The 15,775-nt window shown below is 41.6% G+C and overlaps 2 protein-coding genes across 2 annotated transcripts; both read left to right on the forward strand.

The window, feature by feature from the left end:
* Positions 1 to 4,119: 4,119 nt before the first annotated feature.
* LOC142519696 (uncharacterized) lies at positions 4,120 to 6,275 on the forward strand. Its single transcript, XM_075622727.1, has 4 exons — positions 4,120 to 4,356; positions 4,476 to 4,862; positions 5,097 to 5,583; positions 5,653 to 6,275. Exons 1-4 carry the CDS (start codon positions 4,120 to 4,122, stop codon positions 6,273 to 6,275), a joined length of 1,734 nt encoding a protein of 577 aa, XP_075478842.1.
* Positions 6,276 to 6,429: 154 nt separating this feature from the next.
* Positions 6,430 to 9,977, forward strand: LOC142519698 (uncharacterized). The gene is made up of 9 exons (XM_075622728.1): positions 6,430 to 6,660; positions 6,776 to 6,787; positions 7,324 to 7,414; positions 7,685 to 8,095; positions 8,294 to 8,390; positions 8,475 to 8,615; positions 8,715 to 9,036; positions 9,786 to 9,868; positions 9,914 to 9,977. The coding sequence occupies exons 1-9, from the start codon at positions 6,430 to 6,432 to the stop codon at positions 9,975 to 9,977; spliced, it is 1,452 nt and encodes a 483-aa protein (XP_075478843.1).
* The last annotated feature ends 5,798 nt before the right edge of the window (positions 9,978 to 15,775 follow it).

The following is a 15,775-nucleotide window of genomic DNA, read 5'->3' on the forward strand; positions in this document are numbered from 1 at the left end:
GCTAAAGGGATTTCATGACTAGGATATTATCAAGGATGATTTACACAAGTTTTATAGTAATGGAAATCACCAAAAACGCTGTACAATCAAGAAACAAACAAGCTGAAACACTTTTCTGTCAAGGGTTATAAGGGGCTCGGCTTTTTGAGTTTTCAGCTGGGGCTAGGGATTTGCTAGGGTCTGTTATGGGTCAAGGGAAGAGTCCTAGCCACGCTAAGACTCGAGACCTGGGCTGGGGAGGAGTCCTAGCTGCTTTATGGGGCGCTGGTGTGTGTGTAGCTTGCGCAGGAGATTTGGCTCAGCCTGGGGGATTTGGAGGGGTAGAGAAAGTGGTTAGGGTCCTAGGAGAGTGCTAGGGGTGGTGGTTCAAGGAGTGGCTCGATGGTTTGGTGGCTAGCAACAGAAAACGTGAGGGTTGCATCATAGAGTCACGCACAAGTTGTTGCCTTCTTCAGGTGGCTTGTGCGATGGTCCAGGGGCTTGGGATGGTCTAGGCAGGGTCTGGGCATGGTTCAGGGAAGGTTAGGGTCAAGTGGGCTCGGTGGTGGCTCAGCTGGAAGAGTCCTAGGCTAACTACGAGTCCTAGAGAAACTATGATACACACTTACACACATGCATGAAATAGGGTCACGGTAGGAGGTTTTTCATGGGGGCCAGGGCTGGTTCTTTGGGCTGGGCTTGGTCACGAGGGTGCCTAGGTGGGTTGCCTCAGGTTTGGCTTGAGGTTGCTTGGGCGTGGCTCGAGTAAATCTGGAGATGGCTTGGGTGGTTTGTTAGGTTGTCAAAAATGAGATTTTAGGGACAAAAATTGAATCCATGGGTCTACGGGTGTGGCTCATGACTTGGAAGGGTAGAATAAATAATAAAAATATTATGTTTAAAATTTGGAATCAAAATAATGAGTTTTGGATTTATCCGGGATTTTATCGCCGCACGAGACGTTAATTAACGAATTAATTGAAACGCCTTGTTTTAAGCTTTATAAAACTATGGAAAATTATATTTAAGCTCAAATTATTTATGATTATGATTTAAATGCATATTTCAAGTATTTATGATGTTGAAATACTTATTTAAGAGATTTATGGATTTTTATATGTTAAAAGGTTTCTTTTAAAAATGTTTATGGATTTTTCGATAAAACATTAACGTTAAAAGAAATGTTGCATGCTTATTCTTAAAAGAAAAGGATATTAAATGCATGATTTTTATAAAGTGATGAAAATGTGAAACATTGGAGGAGGTGAAGTAATTGTGACTATTGAAGATATGAGGATATGAGGATAAGAATTGGGATATCGTGAGGAGAAAAGGCCCCAGAGGGAGCCCATTTTCGGGAGAAAGCCCAGAGGGAACCCATGCGTGGGAAAAAGCCCCACAGGGAGCCTGACTATGGGAGAAGGCCACTGAGGGAGCCCCAACGATCGTATTTCCATTCGATGAGGATAAGCCAAGGCCCAGTTGACCGGTGAGAGTGTTGTTAGTGTCCCCGCCGCCCAGTACTGTGGTTACAAGTAGATGGATCCATCGGCTTTTTGAGGATGAGGAAAGTCACAATTAACGATCTGAGTTCAAAAAAAAGGAAAAATGTTTATGCTTATGATGAAAGAATATATGTTATGAAATGAGGAAAAAGAAAAATGTTGAGGTTTATGTTATGCATGTTCATATGAATATGTTGAGGATGATATGAAAATGATTACGAAAATGTTTATGAAAATGTTAATGTTTAAAGTTGATGCATCATTATGAAAAGCGTTTTGTTTAAATTTTATGCATCATGAAAATGTTTATGAAAATGGTATTGTTTTAAGGTTTATGCATCTTCATGAAAACGATTTTTAAGTACAAGTATTTTTCACTGTTGCATGTGATCTGTATATGTATTACATGTTATCAAGATTATGGTGTGTTGAGTCTTTAAACTCACTAGGTGTGATTGATGCAGGTGATTATGATAATAATGATTACGGAGGTCTTGATGGTTGACTTTGCTGGACTGAAGATGCACATAACTCGAGGACCGACGCTAGTTTTCCGCACTAGTTATGATTTATGATTTTTAAGTTATGTTAAAGATATTTTTGCAACGATTTATTTATTACTGATTTTTGAGAGGTTATTGTATGAGCTATACTTTTCAAATGTTATTTTTAGATTTAGTAAAATGTAGGGTAATTTTATGATAAGCTATTTCTTTTGGTTTTCAAATTATAGTTGGTTGATATATTTTAAAATGATGTCAAAAATATTTTATTGTTCTGCCAAATGCTATGTGAGGTTTGAAAAAAAAATAAAATTTCTAGCACATTTTAAGAAAAAGAGTAGCAGACTTTTCATAGTCATTCATGGCCCCTATGATTGATTGATTGTGATTTGAGATTTGATGGTGCTTGATAAGTGAAAGATTTGCACATAATTTATATTAAATTTCATCTTGAATTATGTTTGTTTCGAACAGAATTAGTGCGTTTTTGGTTTGTTTTGATCGTCTTTTCAGGAATGGAAAAAAAGCGGACACGAAGCCAAGTGAGCCAAGAAAACAAGTAAACAACCAACATACTGTCGGACAGAACCTTGCGCGCAGCTGCGCGAGATCATGCGCAGCCGCGCGCACTTAGATGACAGAATTACCCAGAGACTTGCGCGCGGCCGCGCCACGTCACACGTAGGCGCGCGCGCACCAATACATGCGAGAACCAGTAGCTCGCGCGCCACCGTGCCACATCATGCGCGACAGCGCATGCACCGAAGAACATAAGTCTCGAGAGGCACGCGCGGTAGCACCACAACTCGCGCGACCGCGCGCGCACAGCAGCAAGCCACACGACAGAACATCACGCGCCGCCGCGCGAGATCATGCGCCATTGCGCGCGCCGAGTGTCCAGAATCGTATATAATGCGCGAGTTAGGTCAGAAAAAGGGATAGTCGCCTAAGGAGAAATCACACGCACGAATCAAGCCGTCATTGGAGAAAAGCACGAGAAATCGGAGTGCATACACGAGACGAAGATTCAGAGGGCAAAGAACTGTCACAAATACAAAGAACAACGGATCCGGGGACGGAGACGACACTTAAGATTTGTTATCTTTTCCTTCGCTTTCTATATTCTACTGTGTAACGATGTCTAGACTTACGAATATGTCTTGTTTTCGCTTGGATTTCGTTATGAACTAAATTTCCATTCTAGAGAATGATGTAGCTTTGTGGATACGATAATTTGACATGGTTATTTTATATGATTGAATTCTAATTTATATTTAATTGTGTTTCTCTGTGTTTATTTCTCTGCAATTTACTGGCCGTAAATTGTTTGTTGTTTGATTAATTCTATAACTCGGGAGAGGGACTAGGATTAAAGATCATTAGAGACACATCGTTGAATGTTTATAGCGTTCGGAAGGCGTATAACTTTAGCGAGGCTTAGGTAAGAACATTATTTGCAATTATCAATTAAACTTAGATTTTATTAGCAATAATTGAATCGAAGTTTGATTGATACAATTTATTCGTCACTTTGGAAAGGAAGAATAAAATAATTAAGTGTTCTTGGTCATTACATAATTGGAATTCGTGAATATAAAGTTAACTGAGAATAATTATCGTGAAAACTTGGTGAATTCATTTCTCTAGATATCTTTTCTCATTGTTATTTCTCGATTCGGTGATTAGATTAATTATTTGTTTTCAATTAATTCGTTTAAGTAAACCAAATCTCTTTTGATTTTTCTAAATAAATTTGAGACTATTTTAAGTACAAGCATTGATATAATTTTAGTTTACACTCCTCGTGGGATCGACACTTGTACTTAAAAATTCATTTTACTATAACTTGACGTCGTGCGCTTGCGAGCAATTAAGAAAACACGCAACAAGTTTTTGGCGCCGTTGCCGGGGATTTTCAAATTTGAATTTATATCAGTATTGTTACCAATTAGTCTAGATTTTAATTTAGAGTTTTTATTTTTTATTTGATTTTATATTGATTGAGTTTTTCATTTTTTCCTGTTTGACAGTGTATGCTAAGATCGTAAAACTTAGACTTGCTGATTTTTGACCCGGAGATCGAAAGAACTGCGAGAAAATTAAGAAAAGCAAGAAGGGAAGAGATCCGAGCAATGGATGAACATAGAAGAAATGACAAACACATCCCGCCAGAGGCTATACCTACCAGAGATCACTTCCGACCAGTGATCAACAATCATTACTCTGGTATTGCAAAAGGGACCATCAACGCAAATAATTTCGAGCTGAAGCCTGCTCTAATCAATATGGTTCAGCAAAACCAGTTTGCTGGGACTGCCACTTCTGTTCCTCACGTTCATTTGAGGACCTTCTTGGAGATAACGGATACGGTAAAGATTAATATTGTTCCTGATGATATTATTAGACTGCGTTTTTACCGTTTTCTCTCAGGGATCAAGCAAGAGGATGGCTCCAATCGCTTCCTTTGGGAAGTATCACGACATGGCAGGAGCTGGCGATGAAATTTCTGGCAAAGTACTTTCCCCCTGCAAAGTCTGCACAGTTGAAGATTGAGATTAGCACGTTCAGACAGACTGATTTTGAGCAATTGTATGTGGCATGGGAAAGATACAAGGAGCTGTTGAGAAAGTGCCCGAACCATGGCTTCGAAGACAGGGTGCAGATTGAATTATTCTACAACGGTCTAAATGAGAAAACAAGAGGAACAGTGGATGCTGCAGCTGGTGGCACGATCTTTGCTAAATATCCCGAGCAAGCTTATGACTTGCTTGAACAGATGAAGATAAATAGCTACTGGTGGCCATCTGAAAGAGCAGGAGTAAAAAGGACAGCCGGAGTGTATGCTGTGGACCCTATTACATCACTCACTGTACAGGTATCCGCACTGACCACACAACTCGCAGCTATGAACAAAGTGAGCACAGCAGAGACTGAGGGTCCATCGATTGTTGCTGAAGAACAAGCTCTTCCTGAAGAAGCTCAGTATATCAATAACCGAAATTTTGGAGGATTCGGAGGATATCGAGGTAACCCTCCCCCTAATACTTATCATCCAGGATTAAGAAATCATGACAGTTGGCCAATGCTTTGAGAGACACAAATCGGACAGTTGGCCAACGCTTTGAGAGGTCAGAACAGGGGTCAATTTCCTAGTAACACGGAGGTTAACCCAAAAGAACAGTGCAAGGCAGTCACTTTGAGGAGTGGAAAAGAGTTAGAGATGCAAAGTTCCAAGGAGGTAATGGACAAGGAGAAGACATTTGAAGAGGGTGAGTTTGAGAATGAAAAAGAAGAGAAAAATCAAAAGCCCAATGCCGAAGTTGAAGTCGAACAACCTCCTGTATTTCAGCCGACTCTTCCATATCCGCAGAGGTTCAAAAAGAAGAAATTGGATGATCAGTTTGCAAAAATTTTTGAGATCTTTAAGAAGTTACACATCAACATACCATTTGCTGATGCGGAGCAAATGCCGAATTATGCAAAATTTATTAAAAATGTGATGTCTAAGAAGAGGAAGTTGCAGGATTTTGAGACTGTGAAACTGACTGAAGAATGTAGCGCCATCCTGCAAAAGAAATTACCCCAGAAATTAAAAGGTTCAGGGAGTTTTACTATTCCTTATTTTATTGGTGGTTCTAAATGTAGTAAAGCTTTATGTGATTTAGGAGCAAGCATTAATTTGATGCCATTTTATATTTACAGGGATCTGGAGCTTGGAGAAGTCAAACCTACCACTATCACCTTACAACTTGCAGACAGAAGTCTCGCGTATCCACGTGGGATCGTCGAAGATGTATTGGTAAAAGTGGATAAATTTATTCTTCTTGCTGACTTTGTGATTTTAGATATGGAAGAAGATCAAGATGCTCCATTAATCTTTGGGAGACCGTTTCTGGCAACTGGAAGGGCATTGATAGATGTGCACAAGGGTGAACTCACCCTGAGAGTTGGCGGAGATGCAGTCATTTTTAACATCTATCACGCCATGAAGGGATCGAATGAGGTAAGCACTTGTAAGAGCATTGATATTATAGACTCATGCATGTCTCTTGAATGTGCAGGAACTAGGGATCCTTTGGAGAGCTGTTTGATAAGCGCCGCAGGAACTGTTGATGAAGACAATTGGGAAGTGAAAAAGCAACTGATGGCTCTTGAAGCATCACAGAAAGAAAGAAAAACGGATGCACCGCTTGAGGAATTGGAGGTAAATGAGCAAACAAAGGTAATACCTCCGTCCCCTGAGTTGAAGGAGCTGCCGAGTCACCTTTGCTATGCATTTTTTAAGTGAAAAGTCGACGTATCTGGTAATCGTCTCTTCCTCTCTTATTTGTACTGAAAAAGATAAATTATTGAGAGTATTGAGGAAATTTAAAACTGCTTTAGGATGGTCGATTTATGATATTAGGGGAATTAGCTCCACTGTATGCATGCATAAAATTTTGATGGAGGAGTCATATACTCCTTCTGTGGATCACGAGAGGAGGTTGAACCCAGCAATGAAAGAAGTTGTAAAAAATGAGGTACTGAAATTACTGAATGCTGGTGTAATTTATGCTATTTCTGATAGTATTTGGGTATCTCCTATACAAGTTGTGCCTAAGAAGGGTGGAATAACTGTGGTTAGAAACGAAAATGATGAAATGATTTCTACTCATACTGTAACCGGTTGGTGCGTATGTATTGATTATAGAAAGTTGAACAATGCTACACGAAAGGATCATTTTCCACTGCCTTTTATTGATCAAATGCTTGATAGAATTGCTGGCTATTGTCATTATTGCTTTTTAGATGGTTATTCAGGTTATAACCAAATTGCTATAGCGCCAGAAGATCAGGAGAAGACTACTTTCACGTGTCCCTATGGCACGTTTGCTTTTAGGAGAATGCCGTTTGGGCTATGCAATGCACCTGCCACTTTCCAGAGGTGCATGATGGCCATATTTGCAGATATGGTGGAGGAAATAATGGAAGTCTTTATGGATGACTTTTCGGTATTTGGTTCGTCGTTTGATCATTGTTTACATAATCTATCCCTTGTTTTGCAGAGATGTCAAGATAAGAACTTAGTTCTTAATTGGGAGAAGTGTCACTTTATGGTCCAAGAGGGTATTGTTCTTGGACATAAAGTGTCTTCTAAGGGATTAGAGGTGGACCGAGCTAAATTCGTCGCAATCGAAAAACTTCCCCCACCAAGGAACATCAAGGGAATAAGGAGCTTTCTAGGACATGCGGGGTTTTATCGTAGATTTATTAGAGATTTTTCTAAGATTACTTAACCCCGGTGTAAGTTGCTTGAAAAAGAGTCGACTTTTATATTTGATGATGATTGTTTGCAGGCATTCGAGAAAATCAAAATGGCATTGGTGACTGCACCGATCATGATAGTGCCGGACTGGAAGGAGCCTTTTGAGCTAATGTGTGATGCAAGTGATTATGCAGTGGGCGCTGTCTTAGGCCAAAGAAAGGAAAAGATGTTTAGGGCAATTTACTACGCAAGCCGCACAATAGACGCTGCACAGCAAAATTACACTACGACCGAGAAGGAGATGCTTGCAGTAGTATTTGCATTCGACAAATTCAGACCTTATTTGATTGGCACAAAAGTAATCATTTTCACTGACCATACAGCTATTTGCTACCTATTCGCCAAGAAGGATGCAAAACCACGATTAATAAGGTGGATTTTGCTATTACAAGAATTTGACTTTGAGGTTAAGGATAAAAAGGGTAGTGAGAATCAAGTAGCTGACCACTTGTCGAGGCTTGAGCTGGAGGATAAGAAAGAGGAGGGAGCCATACAAGAAACATTCCCAGATGAACAACTTCTTGAGGTAAGTTCTGTACTTCCTTGGTTTGCTGATATTGCAAATTTTTTCTCTTGCGGCACCCTCCCCCCAGATTTGAGCTATCATCAGAAGAAGAAATTTGTCCATGATATCAAGTTCTATTATTGGGATGATCCATTTGTGTATAAGAGGTGTGCTGACCAAGTGATTAGGAGATGCGTGGAGGGTATCGAAGCACGTCAAATTCTGGAGAAGTGTCACTCTTCACCATATGGTGGACATTTTGGAGCGTCACGAACATCAGCTAAGGTATTGCAATCAGGTTTTTATTGGCCTAGTTTGTTTAAAGATAGTTATACCTTAGTAAAATCATGTGATAGATGCCAGAGGTTAGGAAACATCTCCAGGCGTCACGAATTACCACTGACAAATGTTTTGGAAGTGGAACTTTTTGACGTTTGGGGCATTGATTTAATGGGACCCTTTCCCCCTTTTTTTGGTAATTCTTATATTTTATTAGCTGTGGATTATATTTCGAAATGGGTGGAAGCAATCGCCACCAATACTAATGACGCTCATGTTGTAGTTAAATTCTTGCATAAGAACATCTTCACAAGGTTTGGAACACCGAGAGCCATCATAAGTGACGAAGGTACGCATTTTTGCAACATAATTTTCAACTCACTTTTGGCTAAATACAGTGTGAAGCACAAAGTGGCCCTAGCATACCATCCTCAGGCAAATGGACTAGCTGATGTATCCAACCGGGAAATTAAACAAATACGGGAAAAAACTGTCAACACAAACCAGAAGGATTGGGCCACTAAGTTAGATGATGCATTGTGGGCCTATCGGACTGCGTTTAAGACACCTATTGGGATGTCTCCCTATAGGCTGGTCTTTGGTAAAGCATGTCATTTGTCGTTGGAATTGGAGCATAGAGCATTTTGGGCCGTAAAGAAATTAAATTTTGATTTGCAAGCTTCGGGAGATGTTAGAAAACTGCACTTAAGTGAGATGGATGAATTCCGAAATGACGCTTATGAAAATGCCAAGATCTACAAAGAGCAGACTAAGAAGTGGCATGACAAAATCATTGTCCGAAGGGAGCTCAAATCGGGACAGCAATTACTGTTATTCAATTCGCGTCTGAAGTTGTTTCCTGGTAAGTTGAAGTCGCGTTGGTCAGGACCATTTGTGATGGAAGCAGTGTATCCTTATGGGGCTATCGAGCTAAAGTGCAGTGATGGGAGAACCTTCAAGGTGAATTGACAACGAGTTAAGCCATACTATGGGACTGAAGTAAGGAATATCGACAGTGTCAAGTTCGGCGAACCATAATGAACAGACTGGTGACAGTCGGGCTGACGATGTTAAACCAAGCGCTGTGTGGGAAGCAACCCACAATTATTTTTAGCATTCGTTTTACTAATTTATTTAAAAATTTTTTATTATAAATTTTCTCTGTCCAAGTATTAATTTGAATCTTTTTTATTTTTGTAGGTATTTAAAAAAAAACGGAGTTTGGACAGATGCATGCGCGCCACCGCGCAGCATCTCGCTCGCCAGCGCGCTCAGAACCCGTGGGCAGCACAGAAGCGCACGCGTGACTGCGTCATGTCTCGCGCTACCGTGCGCTCACCATCAACCACGACAAAACGGAAGCTCGCACGCGGCTGCTAAACATCTCGTGCGACCGCGCGCTCTCAATCATTGAAGAGAGACAGAGGCTCGCGCACGACCGCGCACGCCGTAGATTTTTTTAAAAAACCCGATTTCCTCATCTTCCTCACCCATTCTTTTCAAACCTCACTCTCAAAACAAATCCTCTCCTCACATCACCGCCTCCATCACCTCCCTTTTCCACAAAATCCTCCAAAAGTACTCCACTCCAACAACTCCTCCACTCCAACAACTCACAACCTACTTTCCCTCATCTCAACACCACAAGTCATCATATCAAAGCTTTCACACCACCAACACCAAGTTGCTGCCAACGCCATATCATCCAGCCGCCGCCGCCGCTCAGGCAAGCCGCAGCCGCCGCCGCCTTCTACCGCCGAGAGTCATCTATGGTTAATCTTTTACACTCAAGGTTACCGTTTCTTCTACGTTGTTATTGTGTGGGGATATTTTTCAGATTTCAAGCAATTGTTGGTGGCATTGTGTCTATATTTGTTGATTATAAGTGTGGGTATTGTTGATAATCATGCCGCCTAGAAAGAGATCGAAGGATGTGGCTTCCTCTTCTCGTTCCTATGATGCTCATAAATTTTGGAACGAGGAAGCATTCCGAGTTTACGAGAGCACCATGTCTAGGTCGATTATTCAAGAAAGAGGGATAGATATGACATACCTTAACTGTCCTGTAGTTGAGGAAGTTGTGCGAAGGGGGTGGGTAGATATAGCACAGTCACCACCAGATGCAGTTATATCCGTAGTCCGAGAATTCTATGCTAATCTGAGAATCGACCACGAGGAATACAGAGTTTTGGTACGAGGGCAACTGGACTATTTCGATTCGGCATCAATTAATGCTATCTATAATCTGCCGAGTTTTGAAAATGACGAGTATACTGCTTTGATTACTGGCAATGTCGATTACGATGCGATTATCAGGAGCTTATGCATCGAGGGTGAAGAGTGGCGCTTGAATCAAGGCTCCCCAGTCACTTTGAAGAAGTCTGACTTACGCCAGGACCCACGCAATTGGGCATCTTTCATTCTCTCACGAATCATGCCCTCTTCACATCAAACAGAAATCACAAAGGATAAAGTGTCTTTGATTTACGCCATAATGACTGGGAAGACCGTGGATCTTGGGAAGCTCATTCACAGTTTTATTATGCGTGCTGGTACAGGGCTCATGACCGTCAGCCTCCCTTGTGCACATACTATCACTGCACTATGTCTTCATGCCGGTGTGCAATGGGGCGCAGATGAACAGGTTTTGAAAGCAAAGGGACCAATCAAGGTGTATACTCCAAACCGCCTACGCTTTGAAAGCGAATTGGAAAGACAAGAGGCTAGGGCAGCTTATAATCAGAGGGCTAGAGAGTGCCAGCCGCCGCCACCACCATCGATCCCTCGAGCCAGTTTGCGAGACATGATGTTCCGAATGGAACATGAGATGCGGGCTCAGCGCCAAGAGCTGGCCGAGCACCGACACACCACTAATACTTTCATGTCTTATATGATGGACTTCACATCGGTGCTCGCCCAGCGTTTTCCAACTACAGGACCCGAGGATGCTCCCTTTCTACCATATCCAGCTTGGCAACCACAGTACCTACCACAAGTTCTATCACCGCCACAGCCCATGGACGATGATGCTGAAGATACCGAGAACGATGACTCGAGCCCCGAGTTCTGACACTCGGGAGCGAGGTATGTGTTGTCATGTTCTTTATTTCTATACATTGAGGACAATGCACACTTTAAGTTTGGGGGGAGGTAAAATTGCTTGTTATAATTTTTTTCTACAATTTTTTTTTATTGCTCAGTAGTTATTTTGATTCTTTTTGCATTCTAGATTTGTTAGGTAGAGTCATGGATAAGTAAAATGTGTGACCGATGATGAAAACTGAATTGCGATCCTGAAATATATATGTGTTCATGATAACTTAGGAGTCACAATTATTTTACATTGTCGTGTTTGTTGATATTACTGTTGCTTAAAGACAAGTTGCATGCCTGTGATGCTAAATAGATGAGGGAGATCTGATTTTTAGTTCTTCTTGCATGACATTGATTGACACTTTTGCAAACATAGAAATGATCTAAGTAATTTTTTTCACAATATCTTTGGGCATTTGTTCTTTGTTTACTATCAATTATAGCCTTTGAGCTTTGAATTAACTGAGATGCTGAGAATTTCTTTTGTACCCACCTCGTATATCATTTTTTTTTGTTTGTTGAACAAATGCATGTGATTAGTTGGTATGAGTTGACTAATGGAATGACGGAAATCTAGAACTTGCTTAAACACTTTTCGAGGCGAAATACGGATAATATGTGAAATAGGAATGATTTAGGCGATCTTTGGAGCCGTTTTGATCCTTCGAGCCTGCCAAATGAACATGAAATATCCCTAGTGTCCCATTTTGAGCCTATTAAAAATCAAGTGGTGTATGTCAATGACATACAATTAGCCCCCACTTGTATCTATTCTACATCCCACAACGATTGCCTAATGAAACTTATACACTTATTGTCTTACCTAATTTTGAGAGAAATAAGTTCATGAGTGTTGTAATGATTCAAATACTTCTTGAAAAGAAAAGAAAAAGTTAAATGTGCTAAAAGGAGTTGAAAAGAAAAAAAAAATGTGTGAATCAAAAGTGGTGAAAAAGAAAATATATGGGAGATGAAGGATATGAATGAGAAGAAAACAATAAAGTGATGGTGAATGAAATGATAGTGAAAATGATGAAGATTTGATTATTTCTCTCAAATTTTGATTTCCATACCCTTTATTGTAGCCGTGAGCCGTGGCCTAAGGTTACAAGCCTACAAGACCTATTAACCTTGTCACATTTATCCAATATACTAGTGGAGAAAAGTTGTTTAAGTCAAGCCTATGGATACCTGAAAAACATTGTCAACGAGTATAGACTTTAATCACTTGCGTGCAAGCATCTCATTGTGTGATTTCATCTTTGGCATTATTGTGTTGACCATCTTTCGAGCCAAATAATCACCGATAAAGTTCTATGTGATCTGTGAATGTGAACTTATATTTTAATGGAGTGTGAGTTGAACTGAACTGATGATTTCTTGATTATGTAAGGCGAATGGGCATTACGACTCTATTTGAGCATTAGATGGGGTAAACGAACATTCACATATCATACACACACGTGACTCTTGGGAAATCGTAAATTACATGAAAGTAGATAAGTCGGAGGTCAATATAACTTTTCGCATATCCATGACTTTAGTAGTGTAAGTAATTTTTTCCTTATTTATTAGCTTTTATTCTATTTTGCTCGGGACTAGCAAAATTTCAAGTTTGGGGGGTTTGATAAATGCAAAATTTTCACTTAATTTATATTAAATTCCATCTTGAATTATGCTTGTTTCGAATAGAATTATGCGTTTTTGGTTTGTTTTGATTGTCTTTTCCGGAATGGAAAAAAACGGACACGAAGCCAAGTGAGCCAAGAAAACAAGTGCACAACTAACACACTGTCAAACAGAACATTGCGCGCAGTAGCGCGCGATCACGCGCAGCCGCGCGCACTTACATGACAGAATGGGCCAGAGACTTGCGCGCGGCCGCGCCCCATCACGCGCAGGCGCGCGCCCACCAATACATGCGAGAACCAGTAGCTCGTGCGCCACTGCGCGACATCATGCGCGACTGCGCGCGCACTGAAGAACATAAAGTCCCGAGAGGCACGCGGGGCAGAACCACAACTCGTGCGACCGCGCGCGCGCAGCAGCAAGCCACATGACAGAACATCACGCGTAGCCGCGCGAGATCATGCGCCACCGCGCGCGCCGAGTTTCCAGAATCGTATATAATGCGCGAGTTAGGTCAGAAAAAGGGAGAGCCGCCTAAAGAGAAATCACACGCACGAATCAAGCCGTCATTGGAGAAAAGCACGAGAAATCGGAGCGCATACACTAGACGAAGATTCGGAGTGCAGAGAACTGTCACAAATACAAAGAACAACGGATCCGGGGATGGAGACGACACTTCGGATTTGTTATCTTTTCCTTCGCTTTCTATATTCTACTGTGTAGCGATGTATAGACTTACGAATATGTCTTGTTTTCGCTTGGATTTCGTGATGAACTAAATTTCCATTCTAGAGAATGATGTAGATTTGTGGATATGATAATTTGACATGGTTATTTTATATGATTGAATTCCATTTTATATTTAATTGTGTTTCTCTGTGTTTATTTCTCTTTAATTTACTGGCCATAAATTGTTTGTTGTTTGATTAATTCTATAACTCCTGGGAAGTCACAAGCTTCAGTGCATTGGCTGAAGAGTTCTATGAGTAACCCGTACGACGCCTATGGAAAGCCCGTGAGGGAAAAGACCCCTTTGAGGGAGCCCAAGATCGTGATAGCCTTGGGTCGATCGAGGTAGTGGGCCGTATGGGCGGTCAACTGGGCCTGTAATGGGTCGTTACAATAAAAGGCGTCTTTTATTGTAACGACCATGGGCTATCCCGATCTTGGGCTCCCTCGAGGACCTTGTCCCATCTTGGGTTCCCTCTGGGGCCTTTTCCCTCACGGGCTTTCCCATGCATCATTACTCATAGGACTCTCCACACCAGGATGGTGGAGTGGTACCTCCCCAAGTCTCGAACCCATGACCTCCTGGCATAAGTACATAGTTCAAAGAGACTTGGTACCAGTTGAGCTACTATGAGTAATGATGCATGGGAAAGCCCGTGAGGGAAAAGGCCACAAAGGGAACCCAAGATGGGACAATGCCCCCGAGGGAGCCCAAGAATGGGATAGCCCATGGTCGTTACAATAAAAGGCGCCTTTTATTGTAACGACCCATTACAGGCCCAGTGGACCGCCCATACGGCCCACTGCCCGATCGACCCTAGGCTATCCCGATCTTGGGCTCCCTCAAAGGGGCCTTTTCCCTCACGGGCTTTCTATAGGCATCGTACGGGTTACTCATAGGATATCCCCCTCCCTACCAAGGGGTTTCTTTCGCCTCCCCAGGACTCGATCTCATGACCTATAGGATAAGTACATTGATATCATGTGTTTTAATTAAAATAAAAGCTATAAACCCTACCCACAAACCCCATAACCACACGCCCCGCACCTTAATAAATACTAGGACTCTACATCAGCCGTGACACATGACCTCTATATCATCCAGGGGCGACCTGGAAATCATTAGGGCGCTCACCGAGTTGTTTTGATGAGAGATATTTGAAGGCCGACATTGCCCTTTGGTATTTTTTTTTGGCAAGGAGAATGATGCCGGTCTCCCACAAGAGCGAGGTACAAAAGGAACGGGCCGTGGGGTTATATGCTTTAAGGCAGGGCTACAACATTAATGTGGGCCAGCTCATCAATTCTCAAATCATGATGAGAGCTCATAACAGCCACATTAGACTATTCTTTCCCACTATCATATCAGAATTGTGTGCAAGGACAGGGGTTGTGTTCCGTGATGATGAGGAGTGGCTGCAGCCGATGAAGGCTATTTGTGTGGAAGACCTACAGAAGAAGAGTACGAAGCGTCATAGTGATTTACCCACTCGCGAGGGAGATACAGGTGGATCGAGCACCGCCGTCCCACATCGTCCACAGCCCCGTAGGCGATCCCAAAAATGACAAAATGGATGAGACTCTTGCATTCATGGCTCATCAAGATCAAGTGAACTCAAACTTCAATGAACATTTCGCCTATATCGAGTCCATGATGCGCACTATGCTTGTCAAATGGGGTGTTGACCCAGGGACCATACCACCACCTCCGCTGTTCCACTTTCACTATGACTATCAGCAGCAAGGGGATGCATCGAGAGTGCCACCGCCAGAGAATGACAAGGAGGAGTCGTGATCAAGGGAGTTCACTGTTTCCCCTTCTTTTCATTTGTTTTACTGCATTATGTTTTTGTTTTTATTATTGTTTCATTCTATCATTTATTTTGCATTTGTTTATGTGTCTGCATCCGTGTTTGCATTTTTATGTTTGTTCTTTTGTGCAATGGGGACATTGCACACACTTAGTATGAGGGGGTCGTTTCGTTTGTGTACTGCATGTGTGTCCTTTGATGGTGAAACAAGTAGGTTGGTAGCTGATGATGATTTTGATTTAATGAACTGCATGTTTCTTAGTCTTGTCACTCATTACGAACACCACGGTAACATGAACTGTCAGTTTTATTTATGAACATACAGTGGGTTTTGGTAATGGTGTGAATAACAGTTAAGTTCAAAATAATCTGTGAGGGAAACTGGAAAAACATGAGATGCGAGTAGAACTTGAATGAATATCTGTTAAAAGGAGTGA

The sequence above is a fragment of the Primulina tabacum genome, chromosome 11, assembly GCF_025594145.1.
Source record: "Primulina tabacum isolate GXHZ01 chromosome 11, ASM2559414v2, whole genome shotgun sequence".
NCBI lineage: Eukaryota > Viridiplantae > Streptophyta > Magnoliopsida > Lamiales > Gesneriaceae > Primulina > Primulina tabacum.

What these genes read in the sequence shown, in the direction of transcription:
- LOC142519696 (XM_075622727.1), top strand. Translation starts at nt 4,120, where the DNA reads ATGGATGAACATAGAAGAAATGACAAACACATCCCGCCAGAGGCTATA. An exon ending in TTACATCACTCACTGTACAG is followed by an intron (nt 4,863 to 5,096) that starts GTATCCGCACTG and finishes CAAATCGGACAG; the next exon opens with TTGGCCAACGCTTTGAGAGG. An exon ending in ATTACCCCAGAAATTAAAAG is followed by an intron (nt 5,584 to 5,652) that starts GTTCAGGGAGTT and finishes TATGTGATTTAG; the next exon opens with GAGCAAGCATTAATTTGATG.
- LOC142519698 (XM_075622728.1), top strand. Translation starts at nt 6,430, where the DNA reads ATGGAGGAGTCATATACTCCTTCTGTGGATCACGAGAGGAGGTTGAAC. An exon ending in AGCTAAGGTATTGCAATCAG is followed by an intron (nt 8,096 to 8,293) that starts GTTTTTATTGGC and finishes ATATTTTATTAG; the next exon opens with CTGTGGATTATATTTCGAAA. An exon ending in GTTAATCTTTTACACTCAAG is followed by an intron (nt 9,869 to 9,913) that starts GTTACCGTTTCT and finishes GATATTTTTCAG; the next exon opens with ATTTCAAGCAATTGTTGGTG.